Raw genomic sequence first — 24705 nt, forward strand, 5'->3', positions numbered from 1 at the left:
CTCAGAGCTCCCGTTCTCGCCAGGAGTGTCTCGGGAGACCTTCCTCTGCTGCTTGCCTAATCTTCACAGCACTGCCCTAAGGAAAGACCTGAGCTTGTATTGAACATTCTCCATCGTCTAATATAACCTCAGAAATCTGACATAGCTCTGCTGCCAGCTTTTGCCTCGTCTTGTTCAAGAGACATGGCTGCAGATATGGGCAACTCCTTAAAACCACCCTCTCCACGACTCGCACACTGTCGCCATTACATTTTCATTAGCCCCATGCAGACTTACAAGGCAGCCCGGCAGGAATTCGCACGGACAGATTGTGCCCCGAGCATGCCAGAACAGTGAAACAGATACCTCGGTGTTCATCAGTTAACTGAGGCTGTGACAAGACATCGTTGTTAGCGAGCTGTGCTAATGACAGCACCATGACTGATAGTGTCCACTCGCTTGACTCTAAGACAAGCTGGACTCTGCCTCACCGAGGCTGCCACCGGATTTTGTGCTGCTACTGCCCCTCAAAACTGATGCTACTTAATACATTTGAAGAATGTAAAAAGAGATTTTCAGTAATCGGTAAAAATCTGAGCTCTTCTGGTCTCAGATCTCCTGAGAAATTTCTGCTTTTGCGAAGTTTCCAGCACCCGATCAAGCTCCCGAGCCCCGAGGGCAGCAGGTCAGGCCGTCGCCCAGGGTGACGCTGCCTCCTTAGAGGCAAAAAGCAAGGACAGGACGGTTCATCTCCCAGGCCTGATTCAGATTTTCTTACCCTCGTGGTGTGAGCTTTCAATCAAAATAAAATGGGGGGAACCAGCCAAGATGACCAGACTGGAAAGAAATGGGAGAGGGCACAGCTTTCCTCGGCGGCTCAGCTGGCCTCCAGCTGACTTCAGCAGCGCACGGAGCCGCGGCGGCGCCTGCGCCCTCCTCTGCACGGTCTGCGCTGTTTCACACAGTCGGACATTCTGCAGAGTTTCAAAGGCCGTTTCCCTGCCCCACCCTGACACCCAGTCCTGGCACAAAGCCCCACACCACGCAACCCTCACGTGAGAAGATTACAACCACGTTCAGCCATTTCCGTGAGTCGCCACCAGTCTGCCCTCACCCAGCTCCTGTCCCTCGGTGCCGCCATCCCGGCTGAACAGAGGGGCACAACTACTGCTGGGGCACAGAAAACGCAGGTGACAAAATGACCACAAACAGCACCAATGCAATGAAGTGTCGCGCGTGTGCAAGGACAGACACACGTGCGCACACACGTACACACCGAGCTGTGTGCTTGCAGTGCAAATAAATGGTGTGAAATGCCATGAGAGGAGCAGCAAACAGTTATCTGAACAGGGACTGAGTGAGTCAGTGAAAAAGGGAATGAAAAAGGAATAAATCTAGGAAATCAACCAGTAGCTGATTTCCAGAGCTATCCAGCTTTTTGATCATCACCTCCCACCTTCTCCCACATGCCTGGCAAAAAAACCTTGTTAAAAATAAACAACAAAAACTCTTCAGCATAACTCATTTCTGAGTGGGAAAACAGCCCAGGGCTTCAGAGAACCCTCCTGACCACATCGTACCAGCTTGGTCAATCACCCAGAACAACTTCCAACATGCTCCTGATTAACTGTCCCTCCTCACAACCTATAAACACTCGCAGGAAACAAAAAGCATAATGAACGTTTGCCATTAAATGGTCACAATTGTGCTGGCAGTTTAAAATACAGCAGTATCACCACACCGCCAAGAATTAAAGCAAAGCCAAATGGCAGCAAGGTATGAACACATTTTTTCTGTATTTACTTAGCACCCATAATCCGACAATAAAAATAGCCTGTTTCAGCACCGTTACTGTTTCAATAAACCCTAAGTACATAAGAGCAGGCACCTGATAAAACATACAAGCAAACTCAAGAGCGAGTGTTCAAGCCTACCTTGCCAAAGCTTCCCTTCCCAATCGCCCGGAGAATCTGGAAGTGGTCAAAGTTCACTACAAGGTAAAGAAAAAAAGAATTTAAATTTGTAAATGCTTTACTGCAAAGATCTTATATTTAAAAAAAAGACAAAGACACAACTAAAGAACATTGGTCAAGCTTTTATTAAAAATCTCCAGGGAAGACGCAGGACAGCAGTTGTTTGCCTTTGCTAGGTATTTACAGCAGGTAACCCGGGTTGAATCAGGTTACTAAATAGGTGGTTTAGAGCCGGTTAAAATACAGCTTTGGCCTGTGGCTCAAGGAGGAGCCTCTCCGAGATGCCGTCAGTGTGTGAGCACACCCAGAGCGAGGCAGGGCGGAGGACGCCGGCGAGCCCCGCGCGGCCGCTGCTGCCCATGCACCTGGCGGGCAGCTGCTCGTGCACGTCGGCTCCGGTACTCGCCCCTTCCCAAGGACGGAGCCGGAGGACGGGGACTGCCCCCCCACTCTCTTCATGTGCAAACCCACCTGTACCAGGTCTGGTTTTTTTTCCAGAGTCATGGGGAGGAGTAATGACCAGGACAGTGCTGCTGTAACACTTCAGCTATCTATTGCCTTGATCAGCAACCACCACAAACGAAATTGTTTCTGCTAAACTATTGCTGTGATCTAATCTATTATCAGTCTTAAATAAATAAAAGAGATAGGTCTATTTATCACAGTAATGAGACAATCCCCACTGCCATATAGCTGAGAGTGTCACAGACAAACAAATAACTGAACAGGGTCAAGAGAGCCAAGGTACAGGACACGGCACTGCTCCCATCTCACACGCCGCCTCTTTCCGCCCCCCCAGCTCAGTTCTCTGCTGCAAAGGGAGCCCACGGCGCCCACCCCCCGCCATCAGTGCTGGCGGCTGCACGGGCTTTACCTTCTGCCTAGGCGGTTGGACCAACGGGCACTGTAGTTCCAGGAACTGTTGTGTTCTACCCCGAGCCCCGTGTGCTCTCGAAGTGGCCAGTCGTGTGTCAGAGAACTCGCCAACGGGCTGAGCTGCCCCCTGCTCAGCTCCGTCCGCCAGCCCTTGACATTTCTACCTGGAGGCCCTGACCACGCAAGGGGACCCTCGGCATCTCCTCCCCAGAAGGCTCTGAAGGCGGGACAAAGAGAAGTGCTTGGCATGAGCTGGGGGATTGCAGCGTGAATGATGCATGAGATGGTCAGCAGCGAGCACTGACCCCGTGTTTGACTGACAGTGGAGACCAAAATCACACAGGAAGGGGGGGAGCAAAGAATTCACCATAAATATTCCGAGTCCCACTCCCAGATCTTAAATAAATGCACATCTGCCATCTCTGAGGATGAATCAAAAGCCCACGCATGCCCGTGGAGTTCCTATTACCCTTTTGTGCTAGGCTTATATCCAAAATATTGTTATTGTCACTTTTGTGGGACATTTTCTGCATGAGAACTCGGACAACTTTGCCAAATGAAATGGAAAACAGAGTCTGGCCCAGCTCCTACCACGTATCTCCCCGCACTCCCACTCCAGTCCACAAGCGACGCCGACGGGCAGATGCAAGTCTCCTCCTCCAGGACACTCCGGGAGACTCTGTGAAAGACCATGTGGGGAGGGTGGTGCTGCCCGTCCTCCCGCGGGCCCCGAGCCGCAGCCGCACGCCCGGTGTATCACCTCCCTCGCCCCTGTGCCCCGCGAACCGCTCGCTCGCGGCAGGACTGGACGGGCCTTGGGCTGAGAAGCCACGAGGCAACGGCAGGGACACAGGGAACGCCTGGAGCCGGTGGCCGGCTCGTCCGAGACGCTGCAGGAGCTGCAAACCTGCCGCCTGCTGCCTCCTATCTGACAGAATCCAGCCCTGGAAGGAGCATCTTCAGCCACAGGCAGCATTTTATTGAGGTTTTTCCTACCACATCTATTAGAGAGACTGTAGTGAGCAATGTGTAACCGCAGCTACAGCTTGTTCATAAATATTCTTTCTGAAATCCGGAATGTTAGCACACACAATGCTGAAGCATTTGGGGCAACAAATCCAATTTTTTTGACGTGCGAGCTAATCCATTAACTGATCTTCTGTCACTAAGAAATCCTCAAAGAGGGAATCCAGCTATAGCGAGCACCTTTAAAGCACAGCATTTTCTTGGCAGTTAAACCGTGTGCAAGTGCTCATGATCTGTGATCACTCCAGGAGGGTAGTTTTTGACAATTCTTTATTATAATGTTTGGAACAGTGTGTAAAATTGCCATTGGGAAAACAAAACCAAAAGTGTCATTTCCATGTATCCATGACTACAACCGATCTAGAAAGCAGGCTCTAGTCAGCAGTCAAGAAACAAATCTAGATATGAACACTCACCAGGCCCTTGAACCTATCAGCAGAGATGTCACTTTTAATAAATGAAATACATCGTTCTACTGACTTGGAGTTCAGACAACGCTAGATGAACAGGCACTGACTGTTTTTTTCAGTTTCATTATCTTCTTCAGGAATTAGTAAGAAATCCCATTAAAGAAAAATCAAATCTCAACATTTGAGGAAGAAAATCATAGTAGCAGCATGTTGCTTTTTGTGCACAACACACTGGATTTCTAAAAATGACAACATAGCACTACAGAATATGTGATTGTCCCTAAAATAGAAATCCTGAACCTGCCTGGAACAATTACGTATGCTCCAGAGACTTCACTTTCTGTGAGCTGACAAGAGAAAGCTGTCTTTCACCCGCAGCTAGAAGAGCTGATTATTTGGGGGTGACTGGTACGAGCCTGAGTCACAGACGCCAGTGGAGGATTTCATGACACACGCTCCCAGCGAGCGGGAGATGACAGCTGTTGCCTGTTCACAGGACCGTACTCACCCACTACTGTGACTTCAGCGCGGCACAGTTTTGACAGTCACAATCTGTAAGTACAGAAATGGTTTTGGCTTGAGGTTGGACCGGAGGAACCCGCGAGAGGGGGAGAGGGACCCGAGAACTGTCTGCAACGCGCCGGCGCCCGGGAGCGCAGCACCGCGGCTCGAGGCCTTGACATGCTGCAGCCCGGTGCCATCTGTTGTGCTGAAATACCCCAGTGGGTATTTCCGTAGCTCCTCGGGAAAACACTACGCTAATTATTCCTATTGACTGCTCTAACAGCTCGTTATCAATATAGCACCTTTGCAGGTTAGTGGAGCTGCTGGACATAAGACGTCGGTATTTGCCACGAGAGAGATGTGCCTCTTCCTGACTCTGCCTGGCATTAAGGGACAAACCATGAATCCCAAATAAATACCGTGTCCTGGTTTTGCTCAGTTTGCCGTGATTTTGTTCTCCGTCTCCAGGAATGCATGAAAAGCAGGATAGCCAGGCTTCATGGGCTGGCTGGACCCCACCAAACCTCACGCAGCCCAGCCCAGCCCACTTCACAAGAGAGTGCCAGGTGCTGCCCTGACATCTCTATAATTAAGATTTCATTGTAATCACAAAATGTACTGCGTGATAAAGCAGAATGGAGGCAGAGCTTCTATTTTCCAGTGAAATAAAGGGAATGAAGAATATGTTTCTCGGCAAAAAAGGATGAGTATGCCTCAATGTGATATGCAAAAAAATGAGGGTTTTGTCTTTACTAGCTTAAGATTATTAATGTTTTAATTATCTTTGCTGTTTATTCTGCATCTATTCACAAGATATCTAAAAGTATGGCAAGATAAAACTGCCATAAATAAAGTGGGGGTTCAACATCGGAACCTGATTAAATTTATGTCCAATAGTAGGAAAATAATGGATGCAGTTAGAAAATCTAGTATCCGACATCCTCAAATCTGGAGAATACAGGAGATTAAAAATGACATTTTAAGGATCAAGTCAACCTTTCCCTATTTATCTGCATGTTTTCCAGCTTCATCAATAAAACCAGGGAAATTTAAGCTCCAAGAATGACTCCCTACAGCACTAAAGGCCTAAGAAATTATTTTCTGAGTCTTGTGACAACAAATGTGCAGGGCTAGTATGGCATGATCGACTTTCTCTATCAATGTATTTCTATATGTTAACATAATTAATAGCACTTGTCTACCCTTTATATTACTGCAGTCTAGCTCTGGAAGAAAGCACCATGGTAATTGAGGCAGAAACATTAATACGTGGCCACAGTAACCACAAGTTTGCTGCCACAAAATGCCAAGAGCTTCATCTCCCAGAGAAGAGAGTTACAGCTAAGACCGAAAAGTCATCGCACACGAGGACTCCAGACAGAGAGGAAAGGCTGGTTCTGTGAGCCACGGGGCAGAGGGCGGCCGGGGGGGCAGCCTGCAGGGAACACGGGGCGTGGGGGCACTGCAGCGGCCCAGAACGGCTGGCCAAGTCAGAGGAGGCCGAAAAGGCACCACAGCAGGAAGAACAGATGTCGGGATTAGGAGCAGCTTCGGGAGCAGTGAGGAGGGCCTGGGCAAGGGGATGGGGCAGAGCAGGGAAGCTCTGAGAGCGCCTGTAAGGGAAGTGTCGGCATGGCTGCAGACGGAAACCTCCAAGGAAGCGGTGAGCCTGCTAAAAACAGCAGGAGAGAGGGAGGGCTGGGACAGCAGGAGGGACAGGGAGGACACGGTCTGAAAAGCTCTCAAACTGGAGGATGAACCTAGTGAACAGGGAAGGTCGGTAAGATCAGGGAGTTCAAGAGTGGGATCTGTGATTAGAGATGAGGTGAGGCAACCTGGGGGGAAAGGCAGAGGTGTCTGAGGGAGAGAGGGAGCGAGGGGCAGTGCAGAACGGTGTCAGCAGCCCTCCCCAGGCCTGAAACCCTCTGAACACAAGGCACCCATTTTCCTCTAACTGGGAGGCTCCATATGGCACAAGAAACCACTGCTTTCCTTCCTATCACTGGAAAAAGCACAAGCAATATGTTCGGTCTCCAACATCGCGGGCTGATCTGTTTTGCCTATTCATATCCACAGAGAAGATTACATGGGTGAGAAAAATGGAAATACGGTATAACATGACTGACAGGGAACTCAAGTGAGCATTAACTACCCAGGAATTCAGGGAATGCTGGTAGATAATGAAAGAAATTAAAGGTATAATACAAGCCCAGTGCTATAAATGAACCCCTTTAGAAAACAGGGATTCAAACATACTATTAGGAAGCAACACTGAAGTTGTGTAAAAACAACAAGTTATTGTATGGTTAAAAATGAATCTCTGCAACTCCGTAAGGAATCAAATATACCACGCAAAGCAGCTGCTAAGTCATTTTAGGAAGACTGGGTTATTGATACTGGGTACAAAAATGTTTGCACTGGCCAGAAACCATTCCTAATTAGTGTAAAAATACTGCTTGCATTGAGCAGGAACCCTGCCAGACAAGAGCAAGCGTATTACATCCATCTGCTGCTCCATCAGCCAGCTCAGGAGGCACCAGAGATCCCGGAGAACGACCAGCACCCTGTCCCCTGTGCCCTGTATGCCTGAGAAATCTATTGCTGTCAGAAAAAGTTCCGCTACTTTGCAATAACAATGCAGGGAGGCGATAGGGTTATTCATTAACCACCCCGCTGAGCTCACAGATCAGCGAGCACTGCACGAGCGCCCGGCGGTGCTGGCCAAAGCGCAGGAGACACGCGGGTGCTGCGCGCACCCGGGCCGATGGGCAAACGAGGCTGGTGCCACACGCCGCACGGCTGCCGCGGCACCTGCCCGCCCTTAGCTCCGGGGCCAGGTGGGTTTTCGGGGCAGTCTGCAGGAGGGCAGCCCCCACCTAACGCTCGCCAGAGCCCCCGGGACCACCCGACACCAGTAACACGTGCCCCGAGGTCAATTCCAACACGGGTTTTGTTCCTCCGTGCTCCCACGTGTCTGGCTAGTGTTTCTAGAAGGGGACTGCGTCTCCACAAAACTCACTGGTAAACGATCTGGTTTATGGTGGAATCGGTCGTTAAACACCTCCCAAGCACATTACAGAGTGGTGGTATTGAAAAAGCAAACGTTCCGGAGGGATTCGCCCCGCTCCCCGTGTAAACGCTGCAGGCAGAGCACCTCACAGACCCCGTGTTCCCACCACAGCCGCTCGGCCCAGGGGAGGCGGGTGCCGTGCTGGCACCCACCAAAGCCAACCTCCGCGCGCCGGGAGGCTCTGCCGCAGGAGGGCTGAGGAGCCGCTGCCCGGACACAGGCGGCCACACTCCACCGCGGACACAAGCTCATCTGTTCCAGTGAGGAGCAGCCACAGGCTTCCCGGGGCAGAACCAGCACGTTCAATTTGTAAGGAAAAACTTTATATGCAGCTGGAGTGAAACCTCACTGGCAAATAATCAAACTCTCGCACACCAAACTCAGCGCACCAGGTCTAAAGTAGAGCAGAGCTGAAGCCGTTTGATCACAGAACCGTCTCATCCCGGCTGAAAGGGCTGCTAATTAGAGCCCCACCAGGCACGACATGAACACACCATTCTTAGCCCAGTTCCTTGGATGTGTCGCTGTAAGAAGCCCGAGCCCCGTCTCCTGGGGCAGATGCACATTTCAGAAGGTAACACCGAGGGGCAGGTTTTGACACAGGAGGGCCCTGCAAGGAAAGGCTGATGTGGCAAAGAAAATAAGTCTTTGCCCTCACAGCAGCAATCCCGGTGCCTCTCCTGCCTGATAGGCAAAAAATTCCTCCTGTAAGGAAGGACCAGGGCCCTTTGAGGGACCCCTTGCTGCCTGGCCTCGCACCGAGGCCCTACAAGCAGAGACAGCTCAGGGGGGTATTTGAGAATTACTGAAAATTTAGATTAGCTTTGCTGATCTGAGGGAAGGCAAGACAAGATTTTTGCAATTTTCTTATCTTCTAGTAGTATTTTCAACTATGAATAGAAAAAAAAAATAGGGAAAAAAGCAACTCTGGGTGGAGAAAGAGGAAAGCTGATACAGAAACTCTTTAGGAACAGCATATAATTAACTGAGTGCTAAATAGGACATTAAATCCACGAGGCCGTGATGACCCGAGCACTGCCCATGTGCAGCATGGTGTCCTCAGCTCCACAGGCACAGCAAAAGCCCCTGAGCTAATTTTCCATGACAAATAATTTCAGCTTAGCCTAAAGCGCCCCTGACCTCCCAGCGCACAGGCAGTGCCACACAAAGGAAAGCCCGTCTGTGAGAGCTCGCCCGGTCTCGGGGGGTACCCGGGACGGAGCCAACAGGGCCTGGGGGGACAGGACCCCGCTGGCAGTGTCCCACTGGGGCCCCGCAGCACGGCCGCACGCCGCAGAACTGCGCCCACCTCACGCGGGTGCTGGACGGGGAAATGGGGGCACTGGGCTGGACGAGGCCGAGCCGCGGCCCTGCGGCTCTTCCTTCACCGCCCCAGCCGGCGCGGGCTGCCCGCCTGGCATCATCACCACTTCTCCCCCCGCAGGACGAGTCATCAATTTTCTTCACCTCTCCCTGCTCTTCATCCCAGAATAGAACAAGAGGATCAGGAAGGTCACTTGAGCCATTTCATTCTGGGACAATTCCATCATAATTACAAAGTTTGATTTTTCCAGTGGCACGGGGGAAAAAAAAAAGAGGGAATCAAAGCCCCCCTCGTCAGGTCCTCGCTTCTCAAGGCCAGCTCCCTTCCAGACCACCAGCTGCTTTAACCACCATGCTTGCTTTAACTGAGGGACCTTTCATTTTCCACAGAAAACACTTGCAGAAAAGGCTGCTATGAAGCGTGTCGGTATGTATACACCCCGCACACACGCACTTCTGCACGTGAAAGGACTGATCAAGCAGCAGACAGAAAGAGTCCTCAGTGCTCACCTCTCCCCTTTCTTCTGTCTGACTGAGACCGGAGTGTGGCCTCGCCACCGGGCTCGGCCAGGGCCAGGGCCAGGGCCACAGGGCACCCAAAAAATCACCTGGTGCTGGAGGAGGAGGCAGCGCTCCACAGCCCGTGCAGCCAGAGCACCGGGGGACAGCCACAGCACCGGGGGACGTGCAGGTGGCCCCGGGGGTGGCCGGGGTTCAGAAGCTCAGGCCAGGCGTCCTGCTTTTCAGCATCAGTCCCCTTCCCTAGGAACCCTAAACCAGAGAACCAGTTTCTACTGGGCCAAGCAGCTAAACGTTCTAGCCAGCCAGCAAAAATTACCATTAAAATGCACTACTGGGTTCCTTTCCTGAAGGCATGGCATTTTGCTTTAGAAAATAAATCTAGTTAAATACCAAATTCAGGTTCCATCTTTTATCAAGCTGACAGATTGGATGTGTACTCTAGCCTTCAGTTGTTTTGTTGCTTTTTTTCCCCCCACTTCTACAGCTTAGAAAATTTTATTTCAAGCAACTAGAATTGCTTTACCAAAAAAAAAAAAAAGTCTTTATAGCACATGTTTATAGTAGCATAACATTCGCAAAAAACATCTGCTAAATGTTACTTAATGTTTTTGCAACATATGTTATAAATGATAAATGGATGACTTTAGGTGCCTTATAAAACATTTAGGTTGTATTTTGTTCAGGGCTAGGCTGTGACTGCCAAAAACCCTAAAGTGAAGAGAAAGCACCTTAGTAAAGCTAAACAGTTTCAGATAAATTTCCAACAAGAATTGTAAAGCTGACTGTACCAAAACAGTGAATTCATTTCCTCCACTTAATTTCATTTTTTTACAGTGTGTAGGGAGAAAGTCTCCCTCCTTCTGGAATGTTTTCAAAACCGACCTTGACAGCACCTTCCTGCACATTAAGACCTCCTTTGCATTTTAATTTTTAAAGGTAAAAAAATTGAATAATTATAAAAACTGAAATGTCTGACCCCAAGAGAAATTTTGCTTTCTGTGCTGCGAAGTGCGGATGGCGGGTCTATACCCCCAGCGGGCATTTTGCCCTGAAGTGCTGCTGCACCCACGGCCCCCAGCTCCGCTCCTCGCACCGCCCGCGCAAGCGCTGCAGCCCGTGGGCCCCCGGCTGCTGCAGCCCCCCGCCCCGCGAGGGCCTTTCCCGTGTCCCCGGGCCAGAGCCCACCCGGAGCAGAGCTGCCCTGCGGGGGGGCCTGTCCTCGGTGCCCCGGCGGGACACCGATCCTCGGCGGCCGTGCCCCAGCCCTCGCAGGGCTGCTACGGCTCAGAGAGGGCTTCCTGCTGAAACGGGGTTCGACAGAAAAAAAATTTTCAAGTTTTCTCGAAACCTAGGCTGAAAACAAAGTTTGAGGCCTCTTCCCATTTCCACCTCAAATGGAAAGGTGACGATCTGTTTTGCTCAGCACAACAGAAAAGTCTGGGATCTGTCAGCCGCGGTACGCTTCCATCCATGGGGAGAACGTTAATACGTACCGTATGTTTGGGCTCTGCAGTGGTAAGGTTTGCTGAGCCGTGCCAGTTTAAATACAATTCTCACAGGAGGATGCAGAAACCTCCAGTAATCAGAAACAAAATCCAGCCAGTGAAGAAATACACCGTTTCCAGGAAGAAACTTATTACTACTGTAGTGAGCCAGCCCCAATCCTCCAAGTTTTATGACCTTCTAACCATGAGCTACTAACTTCAGATCAACCAGAAGTCCACAAGGGACTCTCGTGGTGAAGCAGAAAGCACGAGGAATAAGAAGGAAAGGAAACGTTTAAAAAGTTTGTAATAAAATCGGGGATGTAGAAATTCAAGAACTATCTTTAAAATTGAATTAAAAGATACATGAAGGAGATGGATCTTTTAAAAGTCTAAGAAACTAATTTAATTAGGAATTCATTTGATGCAGAATTTTTCCGCCTTTACAGGGTTGCATGCCTAATGGGAGCCCAGTTCATCATTTCATCTCCTCAAACATAACTCCAGATCAATGCCTTCTACACAGCCAGCATGAGAGGTTTTGTATCACCGCAGCCCATTCAGACAAATCCTCCCTGAACTATTTTCTTCTAAAAGTCACCTCAGGCCGGCAGCCACACCAGCCGCCCATCTTAAATTTCATGTCAGTGTGTCGGGACGCTGCTGCCTGGGACACCAGCTCCCTGCTCTGCGACGGGCCGGCACCAGAACACGACCCGGGGGGCTGTGAGCTAGACCCCCACTCCCGGCAGTGCCCCCGGCTGCAGCGGGCACGTGCCCGGGGCCAGGGCAGCCCCGAGAGCCCAGCCTGGGCGCCCCATCGCCGCCCCGCAGTGCCGCTGCCCTCGCCTCTCCGCGACAGAACCCTCCTCATCGTCGTTAGAGAAAGGAAACCAAGAACTACAAAGACACCGATCCAAATCCTGCCGCGCGAGGACACCCTTGTGATTTCATCCCAGCCAGAGCCCAGGAACACGCAGCAGGTGGGGCTGGAAACGCTGAGGTGCCCCGGGGGCGCGGGGGGTGGCCACGCTCCGCATAACCTCTCACCTCCTGTGGGTGTTGGAACCACACGGTGGCTTCCTACACGGTGGCTTCCTACTTCATTACAACCTTCCTCATCAGACCTGCCACCTCATAAAAAATGGATATTGCAGCATTCCTCAGCCTCCACACTTGCGAAGAAAATCCGCACCGCACCTCGAGCTGTATTTGAGCTGTAAAATATTTAAGCCCATCCAGCAATGCTTGATGAATTCTGAAAACATGGGCATGCCAGTAGGGTTGGGAGCGGAGCACATGCAAAACCCTACTGAAGAATCATGGAATCACAGAATCCCAGGCTGGAAGGGGCCTCAAGGAACATCCAGTCCAGCCGTTCTGCGAAAAGCCCAGCCTAGATAAGCTGGCCCAGCTCCCCATCCGGCTGAATCTTCAAAGTGTCCAGTGTTGGGGAACCCACCACTTCCCCAGGGAGATTATTCCAGTGGCTGCCTGTTCTCACTGTGAACAGGATTTGTGCTGCCCTCCTGCTCAGGAGTGGATTCTGCTCCAAAAGCACGCTACCTTTCATGTTATAGCTTCTTCTCTATGTTAATCACTTTAAAGTTGCTAAATTATTCACCATTCAGAAAATACATTTTCATTGCCTAGAGTTGGCAATCGAGAATGACTTACAGAAATAGGTCATCCTCATCCCATAGAAGAATTAACATACACTTCGTGTGCTTCCCCCCGCCACAGTTTCCATTTTTAAGCTCTGCTCCACGTGAGGACGGGCCAAATTTAAACCGTCTGCATTTTTCATGCCGCTCCATCACACTAAACCCACAGTCTTCACAGCGTGCCCTGACTTTACATTTTTAATAAACTGCACCCAGCAACAAAATTAACAGACCAACTTTTGCTTGGTATTCCCACAGACCGTGAGCAAAGCTTTAACAATAATAGCAAAGGATACGACCCGAGTTTCCCAAGGCCGCTACCTCAGCTTGAGAAAACTCCCTGCTGCCTGAAGCCTAACCATCACCACCCCCGGCCACGAGGGTTTTTCATCTGCCTTGGAGGGGGAAGCAGCTTGTGGTTTTCTTTCTTTTCTTTACCTACATACCTCCAAAATAAACGGATTTTAACATGGTGTTTTTTAAATTTAAAAAAAAAAAAAAAAAAAGGATTTTTTTGCTGGCACATTTAATTTTCTGTTTTTACACACTTCCAAATCAAATACAATTTGCTGAGGCCTGTTCCCCAGCAAGCTGTTAGCCATAATATGCCCAGGCTGCTGTCTATTGGGTCCACATCAATTTTTCCTCGCGGGGAACCAGAGAACAAGGGCCCTGTTCAGGCTTTCTGTTCCTGCTACGCTTTGCACAGGCAGAGGTGGCACTTGCCAGCATTTGATTACATGGAAATCATACTGGTATCTCCAGCCGCCAGGAAAAGGGATTCAGCTATGAGGAAACAAACGGCACATGAAAGCAAAGTACAAAGCAAGAAATCTCTAACAGGCCGTCACTGGAATTGATCATGAAGAGCAAAATGAAGATCTAAGCCCAGCAAGCAGTCAGGGGAGCAGAGGAAACCCAGTTTGGCAGGTGCAAAGAGGGACAGAGGGGGACCGGAGCACCACAGCGATGCTACCGAGGGCACGGACAGCCACCAGCCCCGTGCTCAACTCCTGGCTCCGTCTCTGATCCACATGAACTGAACTGACTCCTCGTGCTGCCCGCTGAGAAGCCTCTTCTGCTGCACAGAGCCCCCCCGCGCTGCACGTCCCCCCCAGGAGCGAGCACAGGGGGCTCGACTCTCATCAGAACTCGTGCAAAGGCGTCGGAGCAGCGCTCCACACCGCAGCCAGCTCACTGCCACAGGCCCGTGCCCGCAGCTCCCAGGGGGTAAAAAGCAGGAGGAATAGAAGATGGCCACGAACCCGTCTGGGAACCTCTAGGGCCCAAACTCAGCTCTGTTCACAACGGCAGTGGCAGAGCTTGGGGAGATTCTGGCCAAGCAGAACCCACAGGAGGCTTCCTGACGGGCTCCCATGAGACCTTGGTTTTCCTGGTAACGCTCTGGAGGTGCCCACCTCACTGCATCAAAAAGCACAAGCCGTGAGTTCAAGTTTGTTAAGCACCAGGGATCTGCCTTAAGCCAGACTCACGGCTACGCAGCTCAGCGCTGGCTGCTTTCAGCAGGGGCCACAGACGCGAGGCTGGCAGAGAACCCACGGCCAAACCAGGCCCTGCAACGGGATGGTGTGTGCTTGTGATTCACACCCAGAGAGATGCTGATCACGGAGTAAAGCCTGCCCTGCCATATGCAGTGGATTAATTACCGCATCGCTTTGTTCCTGTAGCAGGTTGAAGCGATCATTACCAGCTCAGGAGAACGACTGCTAATAATAGTATTGCTCACGATCTTATTTCAGCATTCAGCTCAAACCAATTGTTCAGCTCAACAGCAAACAGCTTACACTAATTCCTACTAACTTTTAATACTCGTATATTGAGAAATACAGAGTTCACACTGAAATGGCACAAATTCTAATACACAGCAGGATTAACTCTTCATGTTTTAAACTTAATTATGTGCCGTCAGGTGGCACCTGATACTCCTTCCTCCTTAGCTAAACCCAACAACACACATTTAATGACTGCGATGCACATATGCTGATGGAGCTAATGAGGACTCCTGGAGGGCTGAGCTCAACTTTTTCAGTGTTGTCTAAACTGAAAACAAAATGTTCTAGAAGCCATACTGCGCAGCACAGACTCTGTGCAGAGAACTTGCTCCTGTGAATCTACAACAACCCAGTCATGTTTGCTGGGGAAAATGGAAAATATCTCAAAAGATAAATACTGAACACTCCATTTCCTGGGCTTTTGATGTGTTTCACCATTGATTCCAGTTTCTAGAAGATCAAATCAGGAACTAAATCGAAACCTCACTTATACACTTCGAAATGGATTATGTTAAAGGCTAAATAAAAGCTTAATTTAAAAATACAAGCAATAGCAAAAATAAACTCCTCTGTCTGTGACTTGGCATTGAACAGGAGAAGGACACGCTGCTCAGTCGGGTTAGACATCAGCTGATCCATCATTAACCCAGTCGCACTGTATCTTATCACACTGTTTAAGCCCAAGGTGAGGTCTGGTGCAGGTTAGTGGGCTGTGCTGTGCTCTAACTTTCTCATATAAGCCAAGGGAAGTCAGCCAGGGGAGAACGTCAGGCCAGCACCCACGCTGCGTCCCCAGGGCCACCCATCCACGGCACCCACCAGCAGCCCCACGCAGAGGGTGGGCAGCGGCCGCGCTGGCTCCTGCCCGCAGCGTGGAGCTGCCTGCCAGGAAGGCAGGAGGGTTTGATCATCTGCTGCCAGGCTGCTGACACAGAGCAAGCTCTGTGATGCCCGTCCCCCTGCTGATCTGGAAGGGGAAACTCTGGCTTGTGCCCTTCCTGGCACAGAGGTGGGATCACAGGGATGAAACTTCTGTCCCACTCCTGTCTGTGCCCTCAAGGTGGGAGAGGGGACAGCAGGGAAAGGCTGGACCACGTCTTACTCTGGAGGCTCTGGTCCTGCGCACCCTGATCTCGGTGACACACCATGGGTGTCAAGTTGCTGCCTGCTTGTTTCCCTCCATCTCTTTGCAGACAGGTATTTTTAGCCCCATTCAGTCCCCTGAACCAGCTCCTACAGCTCTCCCACAGATCTCACAGGCTGCCCAGGGAGGTGGCGTCCCCATCCTTGGGGATACTCAAAAGCCAGGACCTGTCCTGGGCACCTGGCTCTAGGTGACCCTGCCTGAGCAGGGGGCTGGCCCCGATGACCCCTGGAAGTCCCTTCCACGCTCAGCCAGTCTGTGAGTTCACACTCACCCACACAGAGAGCTAGCGGGGAGGCACAGCGGGAGTCACCACTGGATATGGCCTCTGGGTTTAAGGAAACGGTGACCAAAACGACCGCGCAGCTCCTGCTTCCACCACGTCCCCACGCAATGATCCGCAGTGTCCCAGCTGCCGCAACCCCTGCCCCACACTGCACATCTTTACTCTGATGTTAGTGCCCAGGCGGCCTCTCCGCGGGCGCTCCCCGAGTCCTTGAGCCGGCAGATACACGAGCAGGCAGGGGACCAGCCCCGAGCACCCCGGGACACCCAGCACGGGGGACGGCAGCCGAGCAGAGGACAGGCAGGCGCCGGCCGGGCTGCCTGCGGGCAGGAGCTGCAGAGCCCACTTCACTCCTGAGAGCTCACCAGGCACGGCTGCAGAGGCGAGGGGCTGCCTGGCCAAGGAACAAACATCTGCAAGGCTGAAGCCGCTAAGAAAAGCAAGGCAGAATTTGCAAATGCTCAAGAGCCGATGAAGTTATTTGTTACAACATTGGGCTGCATGATTATGTACTAAAAATGCACATTCGGGAATAATGTTAGGAAATCCTGCTTTCTGAGAAACTGCTGACCTGTTTTAAAAGTCTGCAAAAAGAAATACTTCAAACCATTAAATCTGTATCAATATATTCACACTGAGGGAGGGGATTCTCCCCCTCTGCTCCGCTCTGGGAGACCCCCCTGCAGGGCTGGGTCCAGCTCTGGGGCACCAACAGCAGGACACGGACCTGCTCCAGCGGGGCCAGAGGAGGCCACTGAGATGCTCGGGGGGCTGGAGCCCCCCTGTGAGGACAGGCTGGGAGAGTTGGGGGGTTCAGCTGGAGAAGAGAAGGCTCCGGGGAGACCTTAGAGCGGCCCCCCAGGGCTGAAAGGGGCTGCGGGAAAGGGGGGGACAGACAATAGGGCCTGTGGCCATAGGACGAGGGGTGACGGGTTTAACCTGGCAGAGGGCAGATTTAGGTGCGATCTGAGGCAGAAATTCTCCCCTGTGAGGGGGTGAGGCCCTGGCACAGGCTGCCCAGAGCAGCTGTGGCTGCCCCCTCCCTGGCAGGGTTCAAGGCCGGGTTGGACGGGGCTTTGGGCACCCTGGGCTGGTGGAAGGCGGCCCTGCCCGGGGCAGGGGGTGGCACTGGGTGGGCTGTAAGCTCCCTCCCAACCCAAACCGTTTGATGATTCTGTGATACCGATTAGAGGTGTGAATCCAGACTCAGGGTTTCCTCTGTCACTTTCAAAAAGAGTGACAATATTCAGCAATACATTACAAATGCTTTTCTATAACTTTTTTTTTAAATCACATCAACTTATTTAATATCTTTGTTCAGTCTGCTCATTACTGGTATTTTAGTACTATCATCTGACTTGTCAGAGCAAAAAAGAAACTGGAAGAGAATTGCTAGTATCAGAAAAGCCCAAGTTTCAGAGCATTTCTCTTTAACAGTGACATTTTTAAACTACCATCATTCAGACAGAAAGGTTTGGTAAAGCGCCACACAAGGAACATTCACCCAGTGCTGAATTTGAGCACCCTTTCCCAAGCTTTTACAAAGCCCTGGAAGCCTGAGGAGAGCTGGCACCTGGGAGGTTCTGGGGGAGCGGGCCCACTGCATACAGAGCCGCTGCTGTGGCGTTTCAGGGTGCAGAGCCCAAAACGTGTTTTCCAGCAGGAAACCCACAGCTCTGCTCCTCGTGGGTGCTGGTGCCCGCAGGCAGAGGGACCCAACGGATGGACCCACGGCCAGCACAAAGCCCGGCGAGGAATCGCAGGCCAAGGGCGCCAGCGAGGAGGCTCCGAGGGCAGCCGGGGGACACGCTGCTGCACAGCGGCAGCAGGAGGGGCAGAGGAGGGACCCATCGCCGAAGGCGACAAGAGCTTTGGCACTGAAGTCAGACAGATCCCAGCACGGCTCCCACCCCCTGCTTCTCGTACTAGTAGCTGACTAGTAGCTGACCTGATTTCCAGCACTTGCGCCAACTGGAATTTATTTTTTTCCCAAAAATTTTATCACCTAGAAAATAATCTCTTTTGATAACGCTTGAAAAAGAAAAATAAAATTCCCCTATTACCATGGCCTCTAATTCTGAAGTATAAATCCCAGAAGCCCTCCTCACTGCTGATCTGAACATCTCAGCCCCGCTACGGGACGCGCGGAGCTCGGTGAGCCCACACATACCTGTTGAGCGCGGGGTGCCCCGCAGAGCCTGCCTCCCCCAGTCACACGTGTGTGCGTGCGTGTGTGCACACGTGTCCTCATGGCAGGCGTGGGGCAGCAGCTGACTCTCTCGAGGTCACTGAGGAAAGGATTTGTTCCTGAAATGCCCATTTTTTAAAATCTTGGGTGGTCTTTTCTTCAGCAAAGGTTCGGGAGCTGCGGATGGGTATGTTGAGTTCTGGGGCCTCCAGCCAGCAGCTCTGCCCAGCGCAGAGGAACCCCCGCAGGGGTCCTGCGCCTCCGGCATCGGCCGGCTCCCTTCGGCCCCTCCCGCCACAGAGCTACTTCTGATCGAGCAGGCGACTGGAACGGCAGAAAGCGCTCCCCAGCAGAGAGCAGGGTGCTGCCCACCAGCCCACCCCGCTCCCTGCCTCGCCTCCCGCCGCGGCGACGCAGGAGCATCCCCACGGCCCCAGCGCTGCGGGACGGACGGGGACCGGGGGGCTGGAAACCCCGGGAGGAGCGACAGCACTGCCCCACTTGCGGCCGACGGAGGTTCCTCTCCGTTCAGAAAACACAGCCGCTATTTTTGGATCTCCAGACTCCCACTTCACATGTCAGCAAATCTACATCTCCAAAATACATCCCCTCTTTCCCTCGCGCGCAGCAAGTGTGCTGGGCAGCTGGGAAGGAGATTGTGCTTACTCACCGCAGCCCTCAGCCAGCAGCCTGCTCGTGGCACGGATTTAGCTTGCGCAGAGGCTCCGCAAGCCCTGGTGCCCGCGGCGAGCGCTGGGGACACCCGGCATCTCCCAGGAACAGGTCACCACTGCCCTGCCCCGCCGGCCCCAAGCACCCCGGTTGCCTTCTGCTCCAGAACAAGAGTCCGCTGTAGGCGAGCGGCGAGCTGCCACCACATGGCACACGGGAGTCGGGCTCCCCAAAAGGTGGTGCCTCCTGCCAGCACAGAGGCATTCCCACCGTCTCCCACACAGGCACAAAAAGAGCTTCAAAACCAAATCCCTTTAACAAGCAACTCATTTATAATTACTTCTACATTATTGTTAAAGGACTGACTGCAAATCCTCTAGGTCAATCTCATTAGGTATTGCCCAGAACATGACTTCAGACTGCAAAAATTCATGCCTGTTAAAACACACCAACCTTCTCTTCGTGGAAAGCCTAAATTATGTGTTTCTGTCACTTGTCAAAGCAGAGAACTCATATCACAGGAAATCATCAGATGCCTGACCATGGAACACAAAAGGGAAATACAGGGTTTAGTCAGGTCCCGACATTAAAGCCTCCTCTCTCATCTCTCTCATTCCCCTACCTGTACTTTATTTCCCCTCCCCTGTTTTATTTCACTCACAAACCCACATTTCTTTCCTCCCACTCAAATACTGTCACAAACTGGCACTCAGCTCCTGCTGGAAACACACTGATCAAGATGTATTAATTCATGTGAAACCCTTTCCACTTTTCTACACCAGCAAGAGAAAGTTGGCAAAGATCATTCTGAAGTTTGAGGTAAGTAACTACGGTACTCTCACAGAAACGGCGCTCTGTCACAGTAGGCGACACTTCCAACAGTACTGCAGAGAGCTAGCCAAACTATTAATTATTAAATTAGCCCCCTTCTTGTCTAATACTTGTTTGGACTCACTCCTGCATACCACAAAGGTGTTTGCCCTGCTAGCGCTGGCTGGTCTGGTGCTGAGCTGCTGCGAGCAAAGCTCAGTGAGTCGCAGGAGACAAAAGCAGACGGGCCTCAGCCAGAAGAGCTTCCCCTGCAGAGCTTCAGGCAGAGCCCCGCTCCAACGGCACCGTCACAGCACGCCACGAGCCGCCCCGCGCCTCTGGAGACAGCCAGGGCAGAGCCGCGGCAGCGCGCAGCAGCCCCACGCCTCGGCCAGACACCAAGGCCACGGCACGTCTGCTGCCCCGGGCAGCGCCGGCCGGCCAGGCCAGGGCCACCAGGTCCTGTCGGCCGCGGGTGAGACCGCGCCGGGGCGGTCAGCATCTCACAGCAAGGCGGGTAGAACACAACGTCCTGTGCATACCAGTCAGCGGGAAGATAACGGTGCTCCCAATGCTCAGAATGGCACGTGAATAGATAGTATTTCCTAATATGAATATTAACATGAAAGTGTCACTGGCTGTTCTGAAACTGCGACTCCAGTAAACGTAAGGATACCCACTATATTCTATAGATTCTATATCAAAATTATACCTCACATAGTAGAATAAAAATTCCCAGTATTCAGTAGAGCTTCTCAGCCTAATAAATACTGGTGCAATAACACCGGACCATTTCTGACGTCTGAGGAAACAGACCTGTCCAGCAGTGGACATCTGTATATTCTCGATTCAAACTGATCCAACAAACCTTAGCAAATAGTTTGGCAAATTTTTTTCCAAGCCAAAAAAAAACCTCCAACAGAATTACTTCTATTGCCAACCAAAGTGACCTTATAATAAAGAACATGAGGTATATACCCTGCAGCTTTGTGTTTGAGTGCAGAAAGGCAACAGCCCTGTCCCTCCTGCGTCCAGTGCTGGCCTTATGCAGGACAGACCACGAACTGCAGAGGGTTCCTAGAGGGTTCCTGAGCCGCTTCATGCTGGTCTTCCAGGAGGCAGCAAAGAGAAGGACCCTGCCCACACAGATCTCACTCTTCAGATGGTGTTCAGAGGGTTTCTGAGTGCAAGCTGTCAGGAGACATCATTCCACTCATCCATTTCATATGAACTTGCAGAACACCAGTAATTGATTTTCTACCACATGGTCAGCAATTTGATGTCTCTCCTCTTCTTTCACTCTTTAAGATGGCAGCACAACTGCTTAGAGTTGGAAGAAGTCATTAACATGAAGCGTCACGAAGTGCCCGGGTGCCTCTGCAACGGCTCTGCCTCCCTGTGGGGCTGGGCAGGGGCAGGGACGTGTCTGTCCCCAGCACAGCCCATGCCCCCTGGCACCCACAGCCCCTGGTCCCGGCAGCACCTTTAAACAGGCGAGTACTGGAAGCGGAGATGGGGCCTCACCAGTCTCCGCAGGACGGCTGGGACAAGGCCTCCCACTCCTGTCCTCACTGCCTGCCGTTCACTTGGGCAGCTCCTCGACAGAAGCACACCCACGTCAGGACGCTCCCATCCCCTCCCTGCCCTCTCCTCACATTTTCTCCACTCAACAAAGAGGTTGTCAGCCAACCATCTCTGTTCCCCATTCAGGACGCAACTCAAACCAGCGGGTCTCGTTGCCGTCCATGACAGCAGGAAACTGAAAAATCAAACTAGTGCAAACTCCCCCCAAGCAAAAGGGGGTGGGTTTCATCCCTAAAAAAGACAACCTGAACAAGCAGGTGGGGGCAACACTCGGGGCTATTTCCACCTTGAAAACCTTCTCCACCTAGGGAGGGTGACGCACCATCTGGTCCTCTGAGCTGCTTGTGACGCTGCCACAAACCCCTCCTCCCTCCCCTTGCACCCCGTCTTGATTCCTGTGGCTGGGCCACGTCTTCTGTTGCACACCTCGTGCAGCCATCGCACTATGAACTGCATGGAGATCAGGTTATTTACATTTTTCCTTAATTAGCAAATTCAGAAAAGTAAATGATACAGTCAACTGAGTAAAATCAAAACCTTTCCCTTCTCTCAGCCTCCATTTTCACAGCTGACATCTCGAGCACTTTCCAGTTAGACTGAATGAATGGAAAGTGTTCTCTCCTTGTTCCCTAAAGGCAAATACTACTTTCCTACCTCCTGGGGAAAAAAACTGCTCCAAATCTGCTTCTTTTCGATGAAGAAATAGAGAAAGAAAGACTAAATGCTTCCTAAATTAGCTTAATAGTATCCAGAAATATTCAAAAGCCATTATAATGGATATATATATCTCTCCATATAATGGAGAATATTTATATTCACACCATAATTGATCACTGTGAGGAAAGAACTCGCTGCCAGAGGAGGGGCCACGTCTGCTGCTCGCGGTTTGAATGGAGTGCCACTGTCTGACAGAGCCCACGCACACACACCCGTCCCAGAAAAGCTGCGAGGGCACGACCTGCTCTGTCCCTCACAGCTTTAAAATCATTGTCTCACCACAGCCTCAGCTCAGCACAAAAGACACCTGTGGGGCTGGAGGGAAAAAAGATGTGGAGGGGAAAAAAAAAAAAAAAAAAAAAGAGTTCTGCATTTCCAAAACTTCCATACTTTTTCTTGCCTTTCACCTCCTCTTAGCGTGCTGCTTTTCCATGAGGTATTTTAAGAAGTGAGCTCAGCTAGTACTGCACTTATCCAAGCACAGAATGAAACCTGTCATGCGACTTGCGCTGGTAATCACAACAAACCCCAGAAGTCTGAATGAATCGTGCTTCTCCCCTTCTCTTCACCACTCACTACACTTCACCATTCACCATCCATCTGCATAATTAAAAATTAAAAAACGTGAGAAGGCATTCTAAAAGAAACAGAAACATTATATTAAATCAGGTTTTGGACTCAGCATTCCTCCAAACATAAGAGAAAGTTACTGCTGCGAGAGTTTTCCCCACTTTCAGGATAAGACAAAACCCTGCCCGTAACTGTGCAGCCCCCCCGGTGACGCTGCATCGCCCCCCACCGACACCGCCTGGCTCCCCGGGGCCAGGGCAGTTCAGATCCCAGCCAGCATCCCCGCAAAGCCACGTTTAAGCCTTCTCTTTAAAAAGTACAGATGTCTTAGCTACCTGCCTGGAACGATTATAAAGCATCTCTAAGGGTGACAGAACCAAGCGCTGACACTGAATCATCTCCAGACAGGAAGCTCTCCCCAAAAGCCGGTTCCCAGCCACTTCAAGTAAACGAAGGGGGACTTTGCATGTACGTCGGCATTGTTTTTCTGTTTAAAACTGCCGTGTTAATTGCTGGCTGACTTCACAGAGCTCCACTAAGAGTGGGAGAGCCGAGAGGCTGCTGCCAGTGCTGGGGGGGAACAGCACCTCACTCACACCCACCACCCAGCTCTCCGCAGCGTGAGCCCCCACGGGTCCAGTTCAAACCTTCTCCTAGAGAAGAGCCTGTACCCAGCCGTGCGTCCAAGGGCCCAAGTGCTCTCCAAGTTCCCGGGGACTCGCGCTTGGAAGCTTTATGCAGCTCCAAATCTGCCCGTTTCTTTTTTTTTTTTATGTTTGTAATTTACAATATTGAATAAAATATGGAATAAATGCCACTTGTCAGTATCTAATGCTACAACTTCCCTTAAGCCTGTAATTACTTACAAAAGCCTTTCACTACTGTACAGACCTCCCACAAGTTTCTGCCTAAATTCAGGCCGAATCTGAAGACCATCATCCAAGATGACGGAAATCTATTTCAACCTGTTTATCCCTCCAGTCTGAGCTGTCCCAAGGACGAGGAGATGAGAAGAAACGTATGCTACTTATGCTGGTGGGAAAGCCTCAAAAAGTTCACGGCAAGACTCAGTGTGGCTGAGTCAGGCACGAACCCCCTCAGCGCCGCCCGAGCCCCCGGGGTGCTCCCAGGAGCCCGCCATCAGCATCCCCGAGGGTCCCCCAGGTGCCCCAGGTCCCCAGCCAAACACGCCTCAGGGCGCTGGAGAGTCTCTGCTTTGGTGGCCGGTCAGCGTTTGTCTAAATATGCAATATGCACTTTTCAAGCTCACTGCCCAAGGGGGTGTGCAAAGCGCAGCCCCCCCCGGGGGCTGCCCAGCACCCCTCCAGCTGTGCAGCCCCATGTGCTGCACACGGACAGACGCAGAGCCGTGGGGCGTGATGCTGCCCGCAGTGGCAAACCAGCTCTGCCCGCCTCTTGTCACGGGTTCAGTCTGCATCTTTAAACAGAAGGTGTTTTTTCATGTCTTTTGGGCAAGAAGTACTCAAAATGCATTAATGTCTCGCTCTATTAACAAAGAAACTATGGCAACACACACAGAGTTGCCAAGAGAATTACTGAAACAAGGTTTAATAGTTAATAAGCAGCCAGATGATGTCAGACTCATCCATTAAGACCAGTTTACATCTGCCTATTAGAACTTAATGTCCCAGAAAGTTGGGTTGGCCAGGATTAAATAGTCTTCCTTTTAGCCCAATTACCAGTAATAAAACCAATTTTCTAAAGAATAGGGTAGAGTTATCCAAAATGTGGCCAGACCATGCCTATAGTTCATAGCACAACCATTACACTCCTTTTGTTAAGGAGCAATTTTCTAGATGTCAGAGATGTGAACCAAAATTTAATGTAATGTGTGTGTTATGAAAATGGAAATTGCAGAGGTTGCTCACAGAACACCCTGACTGCCAGGCAGTCTGCACCACACGTGGAGGAAATCAAAGGCTTTGCTAAATTAATATTTGTGGAAGTGTGCTGAAATTATTTTTCTTTTTTTTTTTAACTGAAGCAATCAAGAATGCTTAAGAAACAATTTTCAGTGAAAATTAGTTTCTAAAACACAGTAATAATTATTTTAGGGAAAAGCATTAAGTTGGCAGATATACTTGTAGAG

The 24705-nt window shown here is 51.1% G+C and overlaps 1 protein-coding gene across 1 annotated transcript in view; it reads right to left on the minus strand.

Annotated features, from left to right (window-relative positions):
* Nucleotides 1-24705, minus strand: part of STK32C (serine/threonine kinase 32C) — an 80700-nt gene that overhangs the window by 32929 nt on the left and 23066 nt on the right. The window contains exon 2 of the mRNA XM_074908019.1: nucleotides 1914-1969. Within this exon, the coding sequence (XP_074764120.1) occupies nucleotides 1914-1969 (56 nt within the window). The remainder of the gene's footprint in view (nucleotides 1-1913; nucleotides 1970-24705) is intronic.

This window comes from Athene noctua, chromosome 5 (genome assembly GCF_965140245.1).
Source record: "Athene noctua chromosome 5, bAthNoc1.hap1.1, whole genome shotgun sequence".
NCBI lineage: Eukaryota > Metazoa > Chordata > Aves > Strigiformes > Strigidae > Athene > Athene noctua.